Source organism: Danaus plexippus (genome assembly GCF_018135715.1).
Source record: "Danaus plexippus chromosome 3 unlocalized genomic scaffold, MEX_DaPlex mxdp_25, whole genome shotgun sequence".
NCBI classification, from domain to species: Eukaryota; Metazoa; Arthropoda; class Insecta; order Lepidoptera; family Nymphalidae; genus Danaus; species Danaus plexippus.
Window position 1 is genome coordinate 2131464 of NW_026869844.1, and position 26123 is coordinate 2157586.

Genomic DNA, 26123 nt, shown 5'->3' on the forward strand with positions numbered 1-26123 from the left:
AAGTCCCAGGCACTGTTGAAGCTCCTCTCCCTACAAGGCGATGGACCTGACACCGCACGATGAATCTATGGAATACCGAGAAGCTTTGATCTCTATTCATTTTTTCTGAAAAATCAAGATCACTTCATGTCTTGACATCCATTCATGTGAGCACTTATTCGACAAACGAAAAAAATTTTTAGCTCTTTGCAAATCATAACTTTCAGGTTAAAAATTCGAAATGTTTAACACGATGGAAATTCTGTTATTTTTGGTAAATAATTGTGTGTTTTATTATACAAAATATATTTCAATACTAAAAAAACCGCTCAGTAATGGGGAAGAGTGAAAGACAGATATTTCTTCTTCTATAATTTTGTTTTCGCATTCTCGTTTTCTAATTTTAAAGTTACAGTTAAAATTTTGAATTCTAAAGCCTAAATCGAGGGATGATTCGAACGCTTTAAAAGCGAAAAACATGCGGATATAGAAACAAAAATCGATCTCATATATACATATATTGAACATGATATGCTTAAAACTCTGGCTTCGCTAATATTGGTTAGAGATAAAGTAACTTGACGTAATTTATAATTTTGTTTGTGGATGTGATAAGTTTTAGTATAAATACTGCGTGTGAAATTGCAATCAATCGTAGTCGCTCAAAAACAAGCAGGTAATCCGTAATAGAATATTATCACTAAAATGATATTTTTAATAATACACCTTCATTTATTACTAGATATTATTCGATTACTATAATAATAAATTTAAATAAATATCGTTGACAATAGACAAAAAAAAGTAACTCAAGTACTATTTTTTGATTTACAGCTTTCAGTGAAAATGAAATTCCCCGTGTTCGCTATCCTTCTCGTTGTCGCGGGCGCTAACGCCTTGCCTCCGTCGAGTGATGTTCTTGTAAACGGTAGGTGGTAAACTTGTAATTCATTGTTAGATATAAACAAAAGATTTTTATCAATATCACAAGAAAATATGTTTGTAACTGTTATAATATTTCTAATCAACAGAGTCTTACAACAAACTCGGCCAAAGAAACTTCGTTGAAGATCAAATCAAATGGGTCATTGAACAGATCAGGAATGTAGTAAAACTAATTGGCCTCGACCCTGTTGAAGTTGAAGAGAAAAGTATTGAAATCGATGTTCCATTAGTGTAAGAGATGTACCTACTACCTATTCGTACAAACTCAGCGCAGTATGTTTAAACAGAGTGGAACCTAAAGCTTGTGAATTAATGATTTTCAATATCTTTTTAGAGATATTCAAATAGCTGCCATCCTCGAAGGCCTTAAGTTTGAAGGACTCAGTAACATACGCATCAATAACCTAGAGTACAGCTTCATCTTCAGCAGACTTCGCCTTGACGTTTCCCTTCCAGAGATCAGTCTCGTTGTTGGTATGGAAAATTAATGAGTACTTACAGTAAATGATCTGCATCACGTGTTAATATATTTCCTCTAAATTTCTTTTGAAACTATATATAGATTTTGTTGTCTTTATATTTTAAAGTATATTTTACAGGAAAACTTTCAGTATTCATTACACTAAGTTTTAATGATATTACTCTAACGAACATAAATAGTTACACCATTAAATTAATGTTCTAAGTTTGAAGTATCTTCAATTTGCTGTTAAATTCTATACCATCCTCAGAATATTTGTGTTGTGTTATTTAGAATATTGTTTTTTTAGGAAACTCTGCACTGGAGGTGAACTTCTTCGACAGAGAATTTTTAGGTGTTTTCAAGGGCAGGCAAGTACGATATGAACTTTATCCAAAAGTTCATTGTAAGATGTTCATATATGTAAGTTAATTTGTTCATAATTTATATTTAATTGTTTTTTTAATTTCAGCCTCGACATCAGGTCAGTTCGTCTGGCAGCTGAGGTGTACGTCAATGCTGGTCTCGAAGGAATTTCTCTACGCGGTCTTTCAATTAACTTCAGCCTTGGTGGAATTGAGGTAGAGCTATAACAACTATAATACAATCTTTCGGTTCAAACAAAACAAGAAAGTCAAATCTAAAAGCATCGTTCTGATAAATAATCAGATCTTTTAAATATTATTTCAGTCCGACTTGTTTTTGGAGATGCAAGGAAACGACCGCTCTGATGTCGTCAACAATTTCCTTAACAAGAGAATTCCTGAATTCCTGAAGGACAACGAGGTATTGTTTCATAAACGAATGAGTACATTATTTTCTTGTATAATCTCTTAGTAGTCAGAGATACAATTTATTTCTTTTTTTGTTTTACAGAGGGATATCAACAGGGTCCTTGAGGAGGTTGTCAGCTTCATTCTTAACGTCATTTGGAGCTCTTAAGAAATAGTGTTTTAGTTCAGAGTCGTGGAATTTATAAAATAAATATATTTTCTTAAGGAAAATGTAGTTTCTATTACGACTATCAAAATGTAGATGGAAGGAATATACAAATAATAAACAAAAATATTCGCGTAGTTTCATGCCACTTTGCAACACCAACATATTTTTAATTAAATTATGTAATGCAAAAAGATAGCGTCATTATTTTATCTAAAATATTATACTTTTATCATTATATGACATTATAATGTCTCGACATAGTAGGTTTTAAATTATGCAATAATTATCTAGTTATATAAAATAAAATGTCTTAAATAAATTTTATAAGAGGCATTTCAATCAATTCCATAAACGAAAGTGAGACTTTGTTACCTATTTTCACAATTGCCTTGAATCAGAATAATTATTAATTTATTACCTTGAATAGAGGTGCTCTGAGCTTCCAAAAATGCAAAACAATTATATTGAATGTAAAGTTATCGGATTTTCTTTTCATATCAATGTGTTTTTTAATAATAGCAGTTAAGTGACAATATAATGATTTAATGAGGTCTAAGAATTTCGAGAGTATTCATTTAAATGAAACTAATGTGTCCGGATTACTACGCGTCATTATTTTAATTTTTTAAATCTACATCCTCTTGAAGTTTCAACGACTAGCCAACGGTAGCTAACTGGATAACCATTGAATTGCGGCAATGATAAATAACAAGACTAACTGACAGACATTCTCGACTCGTCTGCCCGTGATCACGGTTGCTGCAAAGTAAAATAAAATTTACATCTTCAGATGAATGTAGTCACTGAACTATTGTAAAATAGACTAAAAAATAAAATTTTTATAGCGATTTCAAGACCTCTGTCTGAAAGTGGCTTTGCGAACATCAGATCGTAATGCTATAGATAACATGTCCCGACCTGCCGGTTGGATATTTATAAAGCATACTTATTTCACCGATATCAAACAAAACACTATACCTCAATTGGTCAAGCAACTAGCATTTTTTTATGATAAAGGGGGAATACGAACAGACGGCCTACCTGATGGAAGTAGTATCGTCGCCCATGGACATTCGCAAAATAATTCTGCGGATGCGTTGCTACCCTTGTTTGGGGAAAAGAGAGAGGAAAGGTTGGAAAAAGGGAAAAGGGTGGAAAAAAAAGGAATGGGCAACCTGCTCTCTCACTCATCGGTTGAAACGCAGCCATTAAAGACTGCTTCACGCCGATCTTCTGTGAGAGGGTGGTACTTCCCCGGTTGAGCCAGCCCATGTTCGAGCTGCAGCAATTTGACCACAGCTAGGCTCTACCACCATAAAATTATACATTATTAACGTTATATTTAGAACCTGCAGATCCTGCTAGAGTCGTAGAATTTTTCATTCAATATTTTTCTGAACTAAAAACTAAGCAGAGTTTGACAAGGAGATAAGAACTTTATGAAGCCGTATTACATTCGCTTATTACATCCACTGGCAACCGGCTGGATGTTGGAATAACGTGTTCCGGCTTCGATATTGAATATAAGTTTCTGAATCGTGGTGGTGCATGCATGTATGATTAATAGGATTTATAATAACTTCATCACCTTCATTTTGAAGACTGAGACCTGTCAGTCTTATGTGTGCGTTTGTATAGTGGCAGCCACATCACTATATCTACTTATCTATATGGATCCTTTAGCGGTAGCAGGCAGGAAACTCGTTTTTTCTTACACCACGAATTAACGACTGCCAAAATAATAAAACAGTACCCGTCTTGCTGTTTATAGCTCATCAACAACAGCATATTGGTTCTCTAGTTAATTCCTGAGACTTAGACGGGCTTAAGTGATATTGACGGTGTGGTCTAGCATTGCATCAATGTAATTAATCAATCTATATCCAACACTTGGTAAATAAATATTTATTGTTATAAATATTAATATAATAAAACAGTAGACAAAGTTAAGCTTATTGGCGATTACAAAACGGTCTCCTAATTATCAAAACCACGACAGATATCTCCGGATTTATTATTATTTACAACGACTTGTGTATCGGTATCACCAATAAAGATATTGCACCTGTTCGTGCTTAAAATATGATCTTGTTATCCTAATATTAATATTTTGAGCTTGATTATAATATTGGAATTCGGTTTGCTATAAAAGTCTATTAGCTTAATTGGCTTTTTAAAGTTTTCCGCAGAGAAATTTGAATGTCAGTAAAACGAATATAGGAACGCACTGTGGTGGAAATAATTTACAGCTTAAGTAGAATAAGTGGATTACACACATACATAATATGTAGGTATTTATACAGATAATACGTAAGTTATACAGTGAAACCTCTTTAAGTGGGACCTAGATAAGTGAGAAACCTCTATTATTGACATGTGCAATGAGGTGAAAAACGTGATTCTTTTTTTTCTATTTTTTTTTTAAAGAGTGAAGTTCAACAATGCCTTGCATATACCTTTACACGCCTATCGGCACAAGGAAGCCACTCAGGTATTATAAGGATTTGGCTTAACGCCCTTTTGTATGTGCCACATCCACCCTTTAGATCCCTTTGGATTCCTTATATACCGATAAGCCAACGTAGTAACTATCTGATGATACTACAATATTCCATGAAACAACGAAAAACTATTTAAGTTTCTATTTAACGTCATTACAAAAATCATGGTGACTAACTTGTCCTTTATATATTTTGTAATATTTTTTCTTTATATTTAAAAATATTCATCTCATTTTCTCTGACAATATTGCAAATACTATTTTTTTCAGTACAACAACGCTTAATGCGTTCAGCCATTTATTTAACACTTTTTAATCTCTGTGTATGTTTTTGGAAAACAAATACTACCAAAAAAAAATATAATATGTTTTACTGCATACTGTATTGTTTTTTATTCAATGTAGCGCAGAAAAAGCTTTAAAAGCGTTTTAAATATTCACACTAGCATATTTTCTTCGTACCTTGTATAAAGCAATATGGTTTAAAAAAAATATTTTTGATTCAATAACTAAAATTAATGTAAATTAATTAAATAAATATCTAATATAGCACAAACAGGAATCCGTTGTATTAGACTAATTTAATTATTTATATTGATTCTGCACTTCACTATACCCAAGCAGCTGTTTAATCACATACTCTAATTCAATACTAATTTATTTTGCACTTTTCATCTCGAAATGTTTTAAATATTCATAATATGATATTCTTGCATTAATTTGATATAGAATTATAAATATTATTTTAGTTTGATTTTCCTCGACTTCAATTTTTTACATTATTTGATCAAAAATGTACTTTTTTTATTTGATAGCATTCTTAATATAGTTCTTATGATAGTTTTTGTAATTTTTGCTTTCGATTTCGTTGTGTAAAAATCAAAAGATAACTTAGTATTTAAAATGAAAATAAAAAATTACATATTTTAATATAAACAATATTATCGTATAGCGAATACTACTTTAAGTATATTTTTTTATATACGTAATTCATAAACTTGTTACATTAGAACTTAATTTAAGGCATGGTTTACTTTAGAAGACATACTCGTAGAGGTAGAGTTTTTGTCATTTGATCCACCGATTGTATAAACACATAACCATCATTAAAATTTTGTGAAACAATATCGCAGTTTAAATGAAACTAATACTTTTCGGATATACTACGCGTGATTTATATATTGTTAAAACTACAAACTCCCGACGTTTCGGTTACTTTTCAGCAACCGTGATCACGGGAAGAAGAGATGTGGATCGCAGTTCCCAAACACTTCCAAAGTTAGCGTGGGATCACTTATTTTCATTGTTATATATTATTCAATATATTAATTTTTACTAATTTTGATATTTTTACTTGTGCTTGATGACGTCAAATGTGATAAGTTGCTGTTATCTTATTAAATTTAATATACCTAAAACAATTTGAAAATATGTATATCTTTATATAATCTTTATTATTTTTATGCTATTTATAGTACTTGGAATGTTATTTCCTCTATTCGCTGTAACCATTCACATCTTCCTCTAGTATTATTTCAATGTAATGCGCTTCATTTTATTTCAATTAAAAGTGACTCAAAAACATAAGGTCTTTTAAAATTATGCAACTTTTAAAGTCCAGAACATATTTGTTTTAAACGTAAAATGTTACGGTACAAATTGTGGGTACTGGTATTTTTCCTAGTATAACATGGAGCCCGCAAATCTGGGTGTATTTAAAACAATCTAAGAATAGAATAAATATTATTAGGCCAATCAATTTTCGTTATTAGGAACTAAAAAAAGTGATAGGTAAGGTTTACTATAAAGAAGTTACCTACAAACTTAAATGACAGAAAACAATGGAGAGACCTCAACCTAGAGGTGGAAGCAACAGATACAGGAAGATACTCTACAGCTTTAGATTATAAAACAAGTAGATGTGCAATAAAAATCTATCAGCGTGTCTTTTTATACAAAACTGTTAATAAAACAATTAACTGCAAGAAATTTGTTATCCATATCATTCTTGAGATTTATATATTTTTCTTTTATATTATAGTATATTACAGTATTTGAGACTGTTAAGAGACGAAATTTCTTAGCATTCAAAGCATTTCAGTGCGGGTGCTGGGTCTATTGCGTTGCAGGGAGAGGAGCTTCAACAGTGCTTGGGACTTACGATCCAGGTGTAGGTTTAAAGCCCCCCTATCTAAAGCGCGTTAAACGCTCACCTCAACCGTCCAAGCTCCTCTCTCTACCCAACCAAATTTGAAAAGAACCTACTAGGGCTGCCTTCGAAGTACGTTCCAAGAATGAATTGATATTAGTTCTGTACAGGCTCAAGTCTTTTAGTAGGTTGTAGAGAGATTTAGCCATTTTACCTTTCGCTCCCACTTCTACTGCGTACAAATCCACGACGAACCTATTTCTAATGAGTTCGTTAGTGAGCTCGTAATATTTATTGACCTAGATGGTATACTCTTTGGAGATGCTGATTTCCCAAGCAACCATAAGCGCTTTAAAATTCCCAAATATATAAATTTGTCTGGTCTAGAAGCCGACCCACAAATATCCTGTGGGATTTTGTATGAAATAAAAAAAACCTTAAAGCGAACAAACATCTTATATGTAAAATTTTTAATGTAACTTCTAATATTGATTTAAATTAATTGGTGACTCAGTAACTTCAAATGAATTGTTAATACAAAAACAATTTGTTGTAAAAGATCTTCTGAAAATAAAGTATAAGTCGCCTATCATAATGCCAATTTAAACTTCCTTAAAAAAATTATATCGTGCCTTTAAAATATAATTATTTAAAAACACACTAGGCTGATTAGAATCTGAAAAATTGATGAAGTTGTCTCATTCTTTAGATTTAGAGATTTTTATAAGGTTTTGTGATATTTATCATGGGTCCTAAATATTACTATAGAAGTCCAGCTTTAAAAACAATAAATTTCATAAAATATTTGCTCTTTAATTGTTCTTTTAACTTATGTGATCCATATATTAAACAGAAGGTTGCGTGTTCAGACCACGTCGGGGTCACCACTGTGCTTACGGTATAGCACCTTATTTAGTAGGCGTGAAATAACAAGACTTTAATAGCAAGAGTATGTTTAATTGAGTGTCTATTACAATACTGAATAATAAAATCACGTGACATAGTATTTATACTCGACACAAACTCTGGTGGAAAACAATCAGAATGAGCTATAAACGAGACGCTCGTAGTTTTAGATTGAAATGATATCATTATTAGATAAATATTACATAGTAACACTTAACATATGATTATATGACCCCCACATAGGGTAATACTTACATATTTGTAGACTTCATGCCACTGCGATATTATAGATGTTATAAATGTATTATTGATAATTGAAAGTGATAAGGAATAATGATATGTCGTGTATGAGAAGTAATACTAAAAAACACTAGTATGTTAAGATCCAATTTGAAGTAGTGGAGAGTGTGGTTACGTAAAATTTTGCATTAATACCTTTTAGTGTTGCAAACAATGTCAGATTTTGATTCCTTCCATCTCCTAACCAGGGACATTAAATACAAAAACAGTTGAATAAACAATGAAATAGAATAATAACAAAAATATACATCTTTTTATTTTTGCGTTGTCTTGCATTTTGAGAAATATATAACGTTATATAAGAAACACATTGCATTCATTGATTTTATTATATAATTAAATGTAATTGTTGTTTCCATAAAACCGATAAGCAAGCATTGCCCTAATTACTTTAAGATTATGACTATAATAATCTCCGGATGTATTAATTTTTTATCAAATGATGTATAAGTATGGCTATAAATAGGTATTGCCCCTTTTATTATGTTATCATGAGCCAGATTATGTTTAATACGGGGATCCGGTAGGGTTTAAAATTCCATTAGGTTTCTAGCTTTTACAACATTTCACTCCACACTTTTTCAACTGCCCGTTAAGAGTAATGCTATTAAATAAATAATAGTTTAAAAAAACTAAAAAACACGCTTTTTATTGAAAACCGAACTAAAAAATAGAAAAATAATTTTATTAAAATTTAAATTAAGTAAATAGTGTTAAAAATTTCAATAAATATAAATTAATAATAGTGTGAATAAAAAAAAATGTATTTTATTTTAAAAAAGCGTGGGGTGCTTGGTGTCAATAGTTATAAATATTTTATTGACAGATATGAGTAGAGTGATTATCATTTCGATAATATCTTAAAAAGCACCCCACGCTTTTTTTAAAAAAAAATACATTTTTTTTATTCACACTATTATTAATTTATATTTATTCAAATTTTTAACACTATTTTCTTAATTTAAATTTATTAAAATTATTTTTCTATTTTTAAGTTCTGTTATCAATAAAAAGCGTGTTTTTATAGTTTTTTTAAACTATTATTTATTTTCTACTTTTCAGTTTGGTTTATTTATAATAGCTTGTTTTTTTAATTTTAATTAAGTTTCTTACCTTATCGACTATAGATGAAAATTATATAAATTAAAAAAAAACATATTTTGCAAATTGAAAAATGGAATAATTTTATCAAATTAGTGTATTGTCATCGGTCCTCGATAAATCTACAAAGTTTGAACGAAATCTGGCCATTTAAAGTGGGTCAAAATCGCGCCCAAAGAAGTCGGTTACAAACAAACATACATGTGAAGCTAATAAAAAGCTAATAAAAATGTGACAATAAATTGACATCAAAGCAGTATGAGGTTTGATTAATGATTCAAAATGAAGTCTTTTAATAAAACGAATTACCTACTAATTTAATTAATTTTATACTTTACAATAAAACGAAGTGCGTATTCTTTTTTGTCCAAAATTTTATGATGCTAAATACCCAAATGTTACATTTAAAAACTGTGAATTCTACAATATTAACAATATAAAATGTAAAGCTGCAAATGAAATTATTATATATTTATTATTAATTCCAAATAACTTTTAATCCTGTAATATTTAAAGTGAAATTAGTCAAATATTAATTTGATTATAAAGTATATATTTTCTTAATTCGTATTCTTTTATTAAACAATCTACAAAAAAATAATGCATTTTATCTAATATATCGCGCTGTTTGCAGCTTATACTATCCAGAGATAATGAAGTTCTATGTGACGTAAATTATATTTTGGTTTCTCTCGATATGATAAGTTTTTAGTATAAATACTGCAGGTGAATTAGCAATTAACAGTAATTAGGAAAAGAAACAGGTAAGTTGTATTACATTTACAGCCTTGATTTTAAAATTTGTAATAAACCATCATTCGGTATTTAAATATTTTTGTTGATGAAAATAGCTCACGGATTTTTTTACATTAACAGTCCTGAGTGAAAATGAAATTCCCCGTGTTAGCTATCCTTCTCGTTGTCGCAGGCGCTAACGCCTTGCCTCCGTCGAGTGATGTTCTTATAAACGGTAGGTGGCGAACTTGTAATGCATTGTTAGATATAAACAAAAGATTTTTATCAATATAACAAGAAAATAAGTTGCTAACTGTTATAATATTTCTAATAAACAGAGTCTTACAACAAACTCGGCCAAAGAAACTTCGTTGAAGATCAAATCAAATGGGTCATTGAACAGATCAGGAATGTAGTAAAACTAATTGGCCTCGACCCTGTTGAAGTTGAAGAGAAAAGTATTGAAATCGATGTTCCATTAGTGTAAGAGATGTACCTACTACCTATTCGTACAAACTCAGCGCACTATGTTTATACAGAATGGAACCTAAAGCTTGTGAATTAATGATTTTCAATATCTTTTTAGAGATATTCAAATAGCTGCCATCCTCGAAGGCCTTAAGTTTGAAGGACTCAGTAACATACGCATCAATAACCTAGAGTACAACTTCATCTTCAGCAGACTTCGCCTTGACGTTTCCCTTCCAGAGATCAGTCTCGTTGTTGGTATGGAAAATTAATGAGTACTTACAGTAACTGATCTGCATCACGTGTTAATATATTTCCTCTAAATTCTTTTGAAACTATATATAGATTTTGTTGTCTTTATATTTTAAAGTATATTTTACAGGAAAACTTTTAGTATTCATTACACTAAGTTTTAATGACATTACTCTGACGAACATAGTCTCACCACTAAATTAATGTTCTAAGTTTGAAGTATCTTCAATTTGCTGTTAAATTCTATACCATCCTCAGAATATTTGTGTTGTGTTATTTAGAATATTGTTTTTTTAGGAAACTCTGCACTGGAGGTGAACTTCTTCGACAGAGAATTTCTAGGTGTTTTCAAGGGCAGGCAAGTACGATATGAACTTTATCCAAAAGTTCATTGTAAGACGTTCATATATGTAAGTTAATTTGTTCATAATTTATATTTAATTGTTTTTTTAATTTCAGCCTCGACATCAGGTCAGTTCGCCTTGCAGCTGAGGTGTACGTCAATGCTGGTCTCGAAGGAATTTCTCTACGCAGTCTCTCAATTAACTTCAGCCTTGGTGGAATTGAGGTAGAGCTATAATAACTGTAATACAATCTTTCGGTTCAAACAATACAAGAAAGTCAAATCTAAAAGCAACGTTCTGATAAATAATCAGATCTTTTAAATATTATTTCAGTCGGACTTGTTTTTGGAGATGCAAGGAAACGACCGTTCTGATGTCGTCAACAATTTCCTTAACAAGAGAATTCCTGCATTCCTGAAGGACAACGAGGTATTGTTTCATAAACGAATGAGTACATTATTTTCTTGTATAATCTCTTAGTAGTCAGAGATACAATTTATTTCTTTTTTTGTTTTACAGAGGGATATCAACAGGGTCCTTGAGGAGGTTGTCAGCTTCATTCTTAACGTCATTTGGAGCTCTTAAGAAATAGTGTTTTAGTTCAGAGTCGTGGAATTTATGAAATAAATATATTTTCTTAAGGAATATGTAGTTTCTATTACGACTATCTATATGTAGATGGAAGGAATATACAAATAATAAACAAAACTATTCGCGTAGTTTCATGCCTCTTTACAACAACAACATATTTTTAATTAAATTATGTAATGCAAAAAGATAGCGTCATTATTTTATCTAAAATATTATACTTTTATCATTATATGACATTATAATGTCTCAACATAGTAGGTTTAAAATTATGCAATAATTATCTAGTTATATAAATTAAAATGTCTTAAATAAATTCTATAAGAGGCATTTCAATCAATTCCATAAACGAAAGTGAGACTTTGTGACCTATTTTCACAATTGCCTTGAATCAGAATAATTATTAATTTATTACCTTGAATAGAGGTGCTCTGAGCTTCCAAAAATGCAAAACAATTATATTGAATGTAAAGCTATCGGATTTTCTTTTCATATCAATGTGTTTTTTAATAATAGCAGTTAAGTGACAATATAATGATTTAATGAGATCTAAGACTTTCGCGAGTATTCATTTAAATGAAACTAATATTTTTGGATAACTACTCGTCAGTTTTTTTATTTTTTTAAATCTAAATACTCTCGAAGTTTCAACGACGAGCCAACGGTAGCTAACTGGATTACCATTGAATTACGGCAATGATAAATAACAAGACCAACTGACAGACATTCTCAACTCGTCTGCCCGTGATCACGGTTGCTGCAAAGTAACCGAAACGTCAGGAGTATGTAGTTTTTAAAAATAATAAAAAAACGCGTAGTAATCTGAAAACATTAGTTTCATTTAAATCTAATGTTTCTTTAAAAATTATTTAAATATAATATAAATAATTTGTAACCAAAAATATGTAGTTTCACACTGTGTCACCATAAAGTTATATGTGAGTTATTAAAAGTGGGTCCCACGGCCAGCTCAGGTTTCAGAAATTTTGTTATTTAATTTTATAATTTCGGTACCTTAATTATCAGATGATCCTAAGTAATTTTTTGGAGATAACTTTAGACGTTGTGTTATTGGGTTATAATTTGAATACCTCCTTAAAATTTAAATCTTCAGATGAATGTAGTCACAGAACTATTGTAAAATAAACTAAAATAATAAAAAATTTATAGCGGTTTCAAGACCTCTGTCTGAAAGTGGCTTTACACGAACATCAGATCGTAATGCTATAGATAACATGTCCCGACATGCCGGTAATATATTTATAAAGCATACTTATTTCACCGATTTCAAACAAAACACTATACCTTTATTGGTAAAGCAACTAGCACTTTTTTATGATAAAGGGGGAAAACGAACAGACGGCCTACCTGATGGAGGTAGTATCGTCGCCCATGGACATCCGCAAAATAATTTTGCGCATGCGTTGCCACCCTTGTTTGGGGAAGAGAGAGAGGAAAGGTTGGGATAAGGGAAAAGGAAAAGGGTGGAAAAAGGGATTGGACAACCGGCTATCACACTCATCGGACGAATCCAGCCATTAAAGACTGCTTCACGCCGATCTTCTGTGAGAGGGTGGTACTTCCCTGGTTGAGCCAGCCCATGTTCGAGCTGCAGCAATTTGACCACAGCTAGGCTCTACCACCATAAAATTATACCTTATTAACGTTATATTTAGAACCTGCAGATCCTGCTAGAGTCGTAGAATTTTTCATTCAATATTTTTCTGAACTAAAAACTAAACAGAATTTGACAAGGAGATAAGAGCTTTATGAAGCCGTATTACATTCGCTTATTACATCCACTGGCAACCGGCTGGATGTTGGAATAACGTGTCCGGAACACTTCGATATTGAATATAAGTTTCTGAATCGTGGTGGTGCATGCATGTATGACTGCATCACCTTCATTTTGAAGACTGAGACCTGTCAGTCTTATGTGTGCGTTTGTATAGTGGCAGCCACATCACTATGTCTACTTATCTATATGGATCCTTTAGCGGTAGCAGGCAGGAAACTCGTTTTTTCTTACACCACGAATTGACGACTGCCAAAATAATAAAACAGTACCCGTCTTGCTGTTCATAGCTCATCAACAACAGCATATTGGTTCTCTAGTTAATGCCTGAGACTTAGACGGGCTTAAGTGATTTTGACGGTGTGGTCTAGCATTGCATCAATGTAATTAATCAATCTATATCCAACACTTGGTAAATAAATATTTATTGTTATAAATATTAATATAATAAAACAGTAGACAAAGTTAAGCTTATTGGCGATTAAAAACGGTCTCCTAATTATCAAAACCACGACAGATATCTCCGGATTTATTATTATTTACAACGACTTGTGTATCGGTATCACCAATAAAGATATTGCACCTGTTCGTGCTTAAAATATGATCTTGTTATCCTAATATTAATATTTTGAGCTTGATTATAATATTGGAATTTGGTTTGCTATAAAAGTCTATTAGCTTAATTGGCTTTTTAAAGTTTTCCGCAGAGAAATTTGAATGTCAGTAAAACGAATATAGGAACGAACTGTGGTGGAAATAATTTACAGCTTAAGTAGAATAAGTGGATTACACACACATACATAATATGTAGGTATTTATACAGATAATACGTAAGTTATACAGTGAAACCTCTTTAAGTGGGACCTAGATAAGTGAGAAACCTCTATTATTGACATGTGCAATGAGGTGAAAAACGTGATTCTTTTTTTTCAATTTTTTTTTTAAAGAGTAAAGTTCAACAATGCCTTGCATATACCTTTACACACCTATTGACACAAGAGAGCCACTCAGGAATTATAAGAATTTGGCTTAACGCCCTTTTGTATGTGCCACATCCACCCTTTAGACCCCTTTGGATTCCTTGTGATACCGAGAAGCCAACGTAGTAACTATCTGATGATACTACAATATTCCATGAAACAACGAAAAACTATTTAACTTTCTATTTAACGTCATTACAAAAATCATTAACCACGCTTAATGCGTTCAACCATTTATTTAACACTTTTTTAATCTTTGTGTATGTTTTTGGAAAACAAATACTACCAAAAAAAAATATTATTTGTTTTACTGCATGCTGTATTGTTTTTTATTCAATGTAGCGCAGAAAAACCTTTTTAAATATTCACACTAGCATATTTTCTTCGTACCTTGTATAAAGCAATGGTCATTTTGAATAATGTAAAATGTATACTTTCATCCCTTGGAGCGTCGGACGTAATAACTACTAATAATTAAGACTAAAAAAATTACATTCCGCTTTTGCAATTAAATTTGAGTTCATATGAATTTAGTTTAACAGCTACTTGATATGTTTCAAAAAAATTATTTTTAATTCAATTACAAAAAAATTAATTTAAATTAATTAAATAAATATTTAATATAGCACAAACAGAAATCCGTTGTATTAGACTAATTTAGTTATTTATATTGATTCTGTACTTCACTATACGCAAGCAGCTGTTTAATCACATGCTCTCATTCAATACTAATTTATTTTGCACTTTTCATCTCCAAATGTTTCAAATATTCATAATATAATATTCTTGCTTTAATTTGATATAGAATTATAAATATTATTTTAGTTTGATTTTCCTCGACTTCAAATTTTTATATTATTTGATCAAAAATGTACATTTTTCATTTGATAGCACTCTTAATATAGTTCTTGTGATAGTTTTTATAGTTTTTGCTTTCGATTTCGTTGTGTAAAAATCAAAAGATAACTTAGTATTTAAAATTAAAATAAAAAATTACATATTTTAATATAAACAATATTATCGTATAGCGAATACTACTTTAAGTATATTTTTTCACATATGTAATTCATAAACTTGTTACATTAGAACTTAATTTAAGGCATGGTTTACTTTAGAAGGCATACTCGTAGAGGTAGAGTTTTTGTCATTTGATCCACCGCTTGTATAAATACATAACCATCATTAAAATTTTGTGAAACAATATCGCAGTTTAAATGAAACTAATACTTTTCGGATATACTACGCGTGATTTATTTATTGTTAAAACTACAAACTCCCGACGTTTCGGTTACTTTTCAGCAACCGTGATCACGGGAAGAAGAGATGTAGATCGCAGTTGCCAAACACTTCCAAAGTTCGCGTGGGATCACTTATTTTCATTATTATATATTATTCAATATATTAATTTTAACTAATTTTGATATTTTTACTTGTGCTTGATGACGTCAAATGTGATAAGTTGCTGTTATCTTATTAAATTTAATATACCTAAAACAATTTGAAAATATGTATATCTTTATATAATCTTTATTATTTTTATGCTATTTATAGTACTTGGAATGTTATTTCCTCTATTCGCTGTAACCATTCACATCTTCCTCTAGTATTATTTCAATGTAATGCGCTTCATTTTATTTCAATTAAAAGTGACTCAAAAACATAAGGTCTTTTAAAATTATGCAACTTTTAAAGTCCAGAACATATTTATTTTAAACGTAAAATGTTACGGTACAAATAGTGGGTAATGGTATCTTTCCTAGTATAACATGGGGCCCGCAAATCTGGGTGTATTTAAAAGAATCTAAGAATAGAATAAATATGTTAGGCCAATCAATTTTCGTTATTAGGAAATAAAAAAAGTGATAGGTAAGGTTTACTATAAAGAAGTTACCTACAAACTTAAATGACAGAAAACAATGGAGAGACCTCATCCTACAGGTGGAAGCAACAGATAAAGGAAGATACTCTACAGCTTTAGATTATAAAACAAGTAAATGTGCAATAAAAATCTATCAGCGTGTCTTTTTATACAAAACTGTTAATAAAACAATTAACTGCAAGAAATTTGTTATCCATATCATTCTTGAGATTTATATATTTTTCTTTTATATTATAGTATATTACAGTATTTGAGACTGTTAAGAGACGAAATTTCTTAGCATTCAAAGCATTTCAATGCGGGTGCTGGGTCTATTGCGTTGCAGGGAGAGGAGCTTCAACAGTGCTTGGGACTTACGATCCAGGTGTAGGTTTAAAGCCCCCCTATCTAAAGCGCGTTAAACGCTCACCTCAACCGTCCAAGCTCCTCTCTCTACCCAACCAAATTTGAAAAGAACCTACTAGGGCTGCCTTCGAAGTACGTTCCAAGAATGAATTGATATTAGTTCTGTACAGGCTCAAGTCTTTTAGTAGGTTGTAGAGAGATTTAGCCATTTTACCTTTCGCTCCCACTTCTACTGCGTACAAATCCACGACGAACCTATTTCTAATGAGTTCGTTAGTGAGCTCGTAATATTTATTGACCTAGATGGTATACTCTTTGGAGATGCTGATTTCCCAAGCAACCATAAGCGCTTTAAAATTCCCAAATATATAAATTTGTCTGGTCTAGAAGCCGACCCACAAATATCCTGTGGGATTTTGTATGAAATAAAAAAAACCTTAAAGCGAACAAACATCTTATATGTAAAATTTTTAATGTAACTTCTAATATTGATTTAAATTAATTGGTGACTCAGTAACTTCAAATGAATTGTTAATACAAAAACAATTTGTTGTAAAAGATCTTCTGAAAATAAAGTATAAGTCGCCTATCATAATGCCAATTTAAACTTCCTTAAAAAAATTATATCGTGCCTTTAAAATATAATTATTTAAAAACACACTAGGCTGATTAGAATCTGAAAAATTGATGAAGTTGTCTCATTCTTTAGATTTAGAGATTTTTATAAGGTTTTGTGATATCTATCATGGGTCCTAAATATTACTATAGAAGTCCAGCTTTAAAAACAATAAATTTCATAAAATATTTGCTCTTTAATTGTTCTTTTAACTTATGTGATCCATATATTAAACAGAAGGTTGCGTGTTCAGACCACGTCGGGGTCACCACTGTGCTTACGGTATAGCACCTTATTTATTAGGCTTGAAATAACAAGACTATAATAGCAAGAGTATGTTTGATTGAGTGTCTATTACAATACTGAATAATAAAATCACGTGACATAGTATTTATACTAGACACAAACTCTGGTGGAAAACAATCAGAATGAGCTATAAACAAGACGCTCGTAGTTTTATATTTAAATGATGTTATTATTAGATAAATATTACATAGTAACACTTAACATATGATTATATGACCCCCACATAGGGTAATACTTGCATATTTGTAGACTTCATGCCACTGCGATATTATAGATGTTATAAATATATTATTGATAATTGAAAGTGATAAGGAATAATGATATGTCGTGTATGAGAAGTAATACTAAAAAACACTAGTATGTTAAGATCCAATTTGAAGTAGTGGAGAGTGTGGTTACGTAAAATTTTGCATTAATACCTTTTAGTGTTGCAAACAATGTCAGATTTTGATTCCTTCCATCCTAACCAGGGACATTAAATACAAAAACAGTTGAATAAACAATGAAATAGAATAATAACAAAAATATAGATCTTTTTATTTTTGCTTTGTCTTGCATTTTGAGAAATATATAACGTTATATAAGAAACACATTGCATTCATTGATTTTATTATTTAAATTAAATGTAATTGTTGTTTCCATACAATCGATAAGCAAGCATTGCCCTAATTACTTTAAAATTATGACGATAATAATCTCCGGATATATTAATTTTTTATCAAATTATGTATAAGTATGGCTATAAATAGGTATTGCCCCTTTTATTATGTTATCATGAGCCAGATTACGTTTAATACGGGGATCCGGTAGGGTTTAACACTCCATTAGGTTTCTAGCTTTTACAACATTTCACTTCACACTTTTTCAACTTCCCGTTAAGAGTAATGCTATTAAATAAATAATAGTTTAAAAAAAAACTAAAAAAACACGCTTTTTATTGAAAACCGAAACAAAAATTAGAAAAAAATTTTTAATAAATTTAAATTAAGAAAATAGTGTTAAAAATTTCAATAAATATAAATTAATAATAGTGTGAATAAAAAAAAATGTATTTTATTTTAAAAAAGCGTGGGGTGCATGGTGTCAATAGTTATAAATATTTTATTGACAGATAAGAGTAGAGTGATTATCATTTCGATAATATCTTAAAAAGCACCCTACGCTTTTTTTAACTATTATTTATTTTCTACTTTTTAGTTTGGTTTATTTATAATAGCTTGTTTTTTTAATTTTAATTAAGTTTCTTTCCTTATCGACTATAGATGAAAATTATATAAATTAAAAAAAAACATATTTTGCAAATTGAAAAATGGAATAATTTTATCAAATTAGTGTATTGTCATCGGTCCTCGATAAATCTACAAAGTTTGAACGAAATCTGGCCGTTTAAAGTGGGTCAAAATCGCGCCCAAAGAAGTCGGTTACAAACAAACATACATGTGAAGCTAATAAAAAGCTAATAAAAATGTGACAATAAATTGACATCAAAGCAGTATGAGGTTTGATTAATGATTCAAAATGAAGTCTTTTAATAAAACGAATTACCTACTAATTTAATTAATTTTATACTTTACAATAAAACGAAGTGCGTATTCTTTTTTGTCCAAAATTTTATGATGCTAAATACCCAAATGTTACATTTAAAAACTGTGAATTCTACAATATTAACAATATAAAATGTAAAGCTGCAAATGAAATTATTATATATTTATTATTAATTCCAAATAACTTTTAATCCTGTAATATTTAAAGTGAAATTAGTCAAATATTAATTTGATTATAAAGTATATATTTTCTTAATTCGTATTCTTTTATTAAACAATCTACAAAAAAATAATGCATTTTATCTAATATATCGCGCTGTTTGCAGCTTATACTATCCAGAGATAATGAAGTTCTATGTGACGTAAATTATATTTTGGTTTCTCTCGATATGATAAGTTTTTAGTATAAATACTGCAGGTGAATTAGCATTTAACAGTAATTAGGAAAAGAAACAGGTAAGTTGTATTACATTAACAGCCTTGATTTTAAATTTGTAATAAACCATCATTCGGTATTAAATATTTATGTTGATGAAAATAGCTCACTGATTTTTTTACATTAACAGTCCTGAGTGAAAATGAAATTCCCCGTGTTAGCTATCCTTCTCGTTGTCGCAGGCGCTAACGCCTTGCCTCCGTCGAGTGATGTTCTTGTAAACGGTAGGTGGCGAACTTGTAATGCATTGTTAGATATAAACAAAAGATTTTTATCAATATAACAAGAAAATAAGTTGCTAACTGTTATAATATTTCTAATAAACAGAGTCTTACAACAAACTCGGCCAAAGAAACTTCGTTGAAGATCAAATCAAATGGGTCATTGAACAGATCAGGAATGTAGTAAAACTAATTGGCCTCGACCCCGTTGAAGTTGAAGAGAAAAGTATTGAAATCGATGTTCCATTAGTGTAAGAGATGTACCTACTACCTATTCGTACAAACTCAGCGCAGTATGTTTAAACAGAGTGGAACCTAAAGTTTGTGAATTAATGATTTTCAATATCTTTTTAGAGATATTCAAATAGCTGCCATCCTCGAAGGCCTTAAGTTTGAAGGACTCAGTAACATACGCATCAATAACCTAGAGTACAACTTCATCTTCAGCAGACTTCGCCTTGACGTTTCCCTTCCAGAGATCAGTCTCGTTGTTGGTATGGAAAATTAATGAGTACTTACAGTAGTTGATCTGAATCACGTGTTAATATATTTCCTCTAAATTCTTTTGAAACTATATTTAGATTTTGATTCAGTTGTCTTTATATTTTAAAGTATATTTTACAGGAAAACTTTCAGTATTCATTATACTAAGTTTTAATGTTATTACTCTGACGAACATAAATAGTTACACCACTAAATTAATGTTCTAAGTTTGAAGTATCTTCAATTTGCTGTTAAATTCCATACCATCCTTAGAATATTTGTGTTGTATTATGTAGAATATTGTTTTTTTTTAGGAAACTCTGCACTGGAGGTGAACTTCTTCGACAGAGAATTTCTAGGTGTTTTCAAGGGCAGGCAAGTACGACATGAGCTTTTTCCAAAAGTTCATTGTGAGATGTTCATATATGTAAGTTAATTTGTTCATAATTTATATTTAATTGTTTTTTTTAATTTCAGCCTCGACATCAGGTCAGTTCGCCTTGCAGCTGAGGTGTACGTCAATGCTGGTCTCGAAGGAATTTCTCTACGCAGTCTCTCAATTAACTTCAGCCTTGGTGGAATTGAGGTAGAGCTATAATAACTGTAATACAATCTTTCGGTTCAAACAATACAAGAAAGTCAAATCTAAAAGCAACGTTCTGATAAATAATCAGATCTTTTAAATATTATTTCAGTCCGACTTGTTTTTGGAGATGCAAGGAAACGACCGCTCTGATGTCGTCAACAATTTCCTTAACAAGAGAATTCCTGAATTCCTGAAGGACAACGAGGTATTGTTTCATAAACGAATGAGTACATTATCTTCTTGTATAATCTCTTAGTAGTCAGAGATACAATTTATTTCTTTTTTTGTTTTACAGAGGGATATCAACAGGGTCCTTGAGGAGGTTGTCAGCTTCATTCTTAACGTCATTTGGAGCTCTTAAGAAATAGTGTTTTAGTTCTGAGTCGTGGAATTTATAAAATAAATATATTTTCTTAAGGAATATGTAGTTTCTATTACGACTATAAATATGTAGATGGAAGGAATATACAAATAATAAACAAAAATATTCGCGTAGTTTCATGCCTCTTTGCAACTCCAACATATTTTTAATTAAATTATGTAATGCAAAAAGATAGTGTCATTATTTTATCTAAAATATTATACTTTTATCATTATATGACATTATAATGTCTAAACATAGTAGGTTTAAAATTATGCAATAATTATCTAGTTATATAAAATAAAATGTCTTAAATAAATTTTATAAGAGGCATTTCAATCAATTCCATAAACGAAAGTGAGACTTTGTTACCTATTTTCACAATTGCCTTGAATCAGAATAATTATTAATTTATTACCTTGAATAGAGGTGCTCTGAGCTTCCAAAAATGCAAAACAATTATATTGAATGTAAAGCTATCGGATTTTCTTTTCATATTAATGTGTTTTTTAATAATAGCAGTTAAGTGCAATATAATGATTTAATGAGATCTAAGACTTTCGCGAGTATTCATTTAAATGAAACTAATATTTTCGGATTACTACTCGTAATTTTTTTTATTTTTTTAAATCTACATACTCTCGAAGTTTCAACGACGAGCCAACGGTAGCTAACTGGATAACCATTGAATTGCGGCAATGATAAATAACGTTTCTTTAAAAAATATTTAAATATAATATAAATAATTTGTTATTTAATTTTATAATTTCGGTACCTTAATTATCAGATGATCCTCAGTAATTTTTTGGTGATAACTTTGGAGGTTGTGTTATTGGGTTATTATTTCAATACCTCCTTAAAATTTAAATCTTCAGATGAATATAGTCACAGAACTATTGTAAAATAAACTAAAATAATAAAAATTTTATAGCGGTTTCAAGACCTCTGTCTGAAAGTGGCTTTACGAACATCAGATCGTATAGATAACATGTCCCGACATGCCGGTAATATATTTATAAAGCATACTTATTTCACCGATTTCAAACAAAACACTATACCTTAATTGGTCAAGCAACTAGCACTTTTTTATGATAAAGGGGGAAAACGAACAGACGGCCTACCTGATGGAGATAGTATCGTCGCCCATGGACCTCCGCAAAATAATTTTGCGGATGCGTTGCCACCCTTGTTTGGGGAAGAGAGAGAGGAAAGGTTGGGATAAGGGAAAAGGAAAAGGAAAAGGGTGGAAAAAGGAATGGGCAACCGGCTCTCTCACTCATCGGACGAATCCAGCCATTAAAGACTGCTTCACGCCGATCTTCTGTGAGAGGGTGGTACGTCCCCGTTTGAGCCAGCCCATCTTCGAGCTGCAGCAATTTGACCACAGCTAGGCTCTACTACCATAAAATTATACATTATTAACGTTATATTTAGAACCTGCAGATCCTGCTAGAGTCGTAGAATTTTTCATTCAATATTTTTCTGAACTAAAAACTAAGCAGAGTTTGACAAGGAGATAAGAGCTTTATGAAGCCGTATTACATTCGCTTATTACATCCACTGGCAACCGGCTGGATGTTGGAATAACGTGTTCCGGCTTCGATATTGAATATAAGTTTCTGAATCGTGGTGGTGCATGCATGTATGATTAATAGGATTTATAATAACTTCATCACCTTCATTTTGAAGACTGAGACCTGTCAGTCTTATGTGTGCGTTTGTATAGTGGCAGCCACATCACTATGTCTACTTATCTATATGGATCCTTTAGCGGTAGCAGGCAGGAAACTCGTTTTTTCTTACACCACGAATTGACGACTGCCAAAATAATAAAACAGTACCCGTCTTGCTGTTTATAGCTCATCAACAACAGCATATTGGTTCTCTAGTTAATTCCTGAGACTTAGACGGGCTTAAGTGATATTGACGGTGTGGTCTAGCATTGCATCAATGTAATTAATCAATCTATATCCAACACTTGGTAAATAAATATTTATTGTTATAAATATTAATATAATAAAACAGTAGACAAAGTTAAGCTTATTGGCGATTAAAAACGGTCTCCTAATTATCAAAACCACGACAGTAATCTCCGGATTTATTATTATTTACAACGACTTGTGTATCGGTATCACCAAAAAAGATATTGCACCTGTTCGTGCTTAAAATATGATCTTGTTATCCTAATATTAATATTTTGAGTTAGATTATAATGTTGGAATTTGGTTTGCTATAAAAGTCTATTAGCTTAATTGGCTTTTTAAAGTTTTCCGCAGAGAAATTTGAATGTCAGTAAAATGAATATAGGAACGCACTGTGGTGGAAATAATTTACAGCTTAAGTAGAATAATTGGATTACACACATACATAATATATAGGTATTTATACAGATAATACGTAAGTTATACAGTGAAACCTCTATAAGTGGGACCTAGATAAGTGAGAAACCTCTATTATTGACATGTGCAATGAGGTCCCGGCACTTTTTCATGAACTTACCTCTGTTAATGGTACTTTTCGAGTCAGGATAAATGAGATGTGATTTCTAGGATTTTTTCAAATTATACCTCTATAATTCGGTACTCAATCACCTGTTTAAGTGGGACATTTTATCAGGTTACGACAGGTTTCGAATCGTTTGTTTGCAAACATTTGAATTTCTTTCACACGATTTTTATTTGTCAACGAACCGAACAAGCGATACGATTAAAATTACTAACAAGATCATATTAATTTTATCATCTTTTGACCCCGGTGATAGTGTGTATGTTTGGGATTGATTCAAACGCATCTTTACGGTTGTAAATACGTACCAAATCAGTAACTACGACATTCGAATTAAAGTCTTTTAAAGGAGCGAGCTAGAATGTGTGCAGACGATTGGTTAGTTACAACATCTACACAAGAGGCATTACGTGAGACCATAGTTAACATTTGTTAATATCCTTTGAGCTAACCTCTTGTCCATGATGTATTCTCAAGAGAACCATGAGATTCTGTAGGGAAGGCTTATGGTACCGTGACAAGACAAGTATACACCACCGATCTGGAGAGCGTGACCTCTGAGCTAATCGCGTGTTACCCTTGAGCTAACCACGGGTCCTTGATGTATCCATAAGAGAACCATGAGATTCCGTAGGGATGCCCTGTGGAACCGTGAAAAGACAAGTCTACACCACAGATGTGGAGAGCATACCTCTGAACTAATCGCGTGTTACTCTTGAGCTAACCGCAGGTCCTTGCTGTATCCTTAAGAATACCATGAGATGACGTAGGGAGGCCTTGGGAAGACTTGAGTAGAGAGGTACTCACTCGATCTATAAGAACTTGCATGATTTTAATATCAAACTACTGAGACTATTGCTTGATTTAAATACGACAATAGACATACTCTTCACAGTAATATTTGCAACATGTCTGGTTAACACACGGCAGTGCCTCTACAAAAACGATGCTGTAATTCAAACGAAAGCATACTCGACTCCAAAATCGTGATAAAATACATCTATTGCGAATATAACTAATTTCTGTTCCTTTTGTGCTAACCGAGATCATGCATTTGAATCGTGTTTCCGACGGGAAAAAGGAGATCACGTCGAATTTCAATTCAATACCGACTGGTAAATGTACCCTTAATTAAAAGCAAGTTTGCAGTGGTGCGTAGAAAAGAATCAATTGCAAATAAAATCTCTGGGAATAGAAAACAAATCGTAAACTATTTGCATGGATTGAGATCGTAAGCGTACATGTGACATATTTAGTATCCTTGTCGATGTTTTGCACATACGAACAAGTCAATTAGGCTTTGACAGTTTAGATCACAATTTGACAATCAGTCCGTTTAAATCGAAGTAATGCACCAACACATTCAAAACAGGATGGTCGAGGCGGAGAGAAGATACAAAGTTAGGTTTTATAGAGGTCGAGCTACGATTAAGATTCCAGAAGGGAGGTTTTGTAATAATAAAAACATAACCCCAGAAATCGGATATCCCTATATTTAAAATTATGTGAACCATACAAAATCCAGAAAATAATTGAGAATGATAGATATCTTGTAAAGTGATTGCAGACCGTGGATGACTTCGAAATGTTGCACATCACCAGCTACGAAAAGTCTCACAGCATCTGAGGGACGACACAGAAATACTAAGCAAGTAGTTAGGTGGACTGTTCGCCTACCTAATAGTTATCCGGTGAGCGTATTTCATTTTGTTCAAATTACTTCATTCAAACGCATTACATAATTCGTAGCTAATAATGTGATTGTCTAACACTTATTTTGAGATATATTACTATAAAAGATGCATTTGGCGTGCGGATCCGAACCATAACAAAAAAAAATAAAATAAAAAGATTATAATAAAAAATAATATTGTAGACGGGTGGAGACGTCTTACGACAAATAAATAAAAAAAAATGTGTTGTAGGCGGGTGGAGACGTCCTATGACATATGTTATGAATGTTCGTGTGATGCCCCAAAGCCATAGTAGCTTAGATAATTGGACGTGATATTATGATTTCGTCTCACGATGAGTCGTAATAAACAACGTCACCCATACGACCACAACAAATTTGTTAACCATAACTATAACAATATAAAGTTATCTAGGTTTACTGTGGAAGTACCTAGACTACATAAGTATCTCTCTGTTATCACAGAAAACAATGCAGATCACGCATCAGTATAACCGTATCGGCATGACTTTGGATGATGAAGCATCAATTCTTGAACCTGGCCCAGGTCTGCAACGGGTACGAGAACATAACGAAAGCTAAGCAAGAGAGAACACATCACCAGGCAGGTGCAGAGCACGCACCGCCTGCCAGAATGGCCGTATCGGCGCAAGCAGCTTCAATGACGGATGCAACATGAAAATAACACAAGGCTGTCATCAATT

At 31.5% G+C, this 26123-nt stretch overlaps 3 protein-coding genes across 3 annotated transcripts; all 3 read left to right on the plus strand.

Annotated features, from left to right (window-relative positions):
* Positions 1-597: 597 nt before the first annotated feature.
* Positions 598-2388, plus strand: LOC133320061 (uncharacterized). Its single transcript, XM_061526783.1, has 8 exons — positions 598-655; positions 814-907; positions 1011-1155; positions 1259-1398; positions 1695-1755; positions 1857-1965; positions 2075-2170; positions 2261-2388. Exons 2-8 carry the CDS (start codon positions 826-828, stop codon positions 2324-2326), a joined length of 699 nt encoding a protein of 232 aa, XP_061382767.1. The 5' UTR covers positions 598-655; positions 814-825; the 3' UTR covers positions 2327-2388.
* Positions 2389-10094: 7706 nt separating this feature from the next.
* On the plus strand, positions 10095-11726 carry LOC133320062 (uncharacterized). Its single transcript, XM_061526784.1, has 7 exons — positions 10095-10252; positions 10356-10500; positions 10604-10743; positions 11035-11095; positions 11197-11305; positions 11415-11510; positions 11601-11726. The coding sequence occupies exons 1-7, from the start codon at positions 10171-10173 to the stop codon at positions 11664-11666; spliced, it is 699 nt and encodes a 232-aa protein (XP_061382768.1). The 5' UTR covers positions 10095-10170; the 3' UTR covers positions 11667-11726.
* A 7929-nt stretch (positions 11727-19655) lies between these two features.
* On the plus strand, positions 19656-21281 carry LOC133320047 (uncharacterized). Its single transcript, XM_061526734.1, has 7 exons — positions 19656-19794; positions 19898-20042; positions 20146-20285; positions 20589-20649; positions 20752-20860; positions 20970-21065; positions 21156-21281. The coding sequence occupies exons 1-7, from the start codon at positions 19713-19715 to the stop codon at positions 21219-21221; spliced, it is 699 nt and encodes a 232-aa protein (XP_061382718.1). The 5' UTR covers positions 19656-19712; the 3' UTR covers positions 21222-21281.
* Positions 21282-26123: the final 4842 nt, after the last annotated feature.

Bases quoted from the DNA above. Each gene is read 5' to 3' on its own strand.
- LOC133320061 (XM_061526783.1), top strand. From the start codon at position 826: ATGAAATTCCCCGTGTTCGCTATCCTTCTCGTTGTCGCGGGCGCTAAC. The intron at 1,156-1,258 runs GTAAGAGATGTA...ATATCTTTTTAG, and splicing joins GAAATCGATGTTCCATTAGT to AGATATTCAAATAGCTGCCA. The intron at 1,966-2,074 runs GTAGAGCTATAA...ATATTATTTCAG, and splicing joins TCAGCCTTGGTGGAATTGAG to TCCGACTTGTTTTTGGAGAT.
- LOC133320062 (XM_061526784.1), top strand. From the start codon at position 10,171: ATGAAATTCCCCGTGTTAGCTATCCTTCTCGTTGTCGCAGGCGCTAAC. The intron at 11,306-11,414 runs GTAGAGCTATAA...ATATTATTTCAG, and splicing joins TCAGCCTTGGTGGAATTGAG to TCGGACTTGTTTTTGGAGAT. The intron at 11,511-11,600 runs GTATTGTTTCAT...TTTGTTTTACAG, and splicing joins CATTCCTGAAGGACAACGAG to AGGGATATCAACAGGGTCCT.
- LOC133320047 (XM_061526734.1), top strand. From the start codon at position 19,713: ATGAAATTCCCCGTGTTAGCTATCCTTCTCGTTGTCGCAGGCGCTAAC. The intron at 20,286-20,588 runs GTATGGAAAATT...GTTTTTTTTTAG, and splicing joins AGAGATCAGTCTCGTTGTTG to GAAACTCTGCACTGGAGGTG. The intron at 20,650-20,751 runs GCAAGTACGACA...TTTTAATTTCAG, and splicing joins CTAGGTGTTTTCAAGGGCAG to CCTCGACATCAGGTCAGTTC.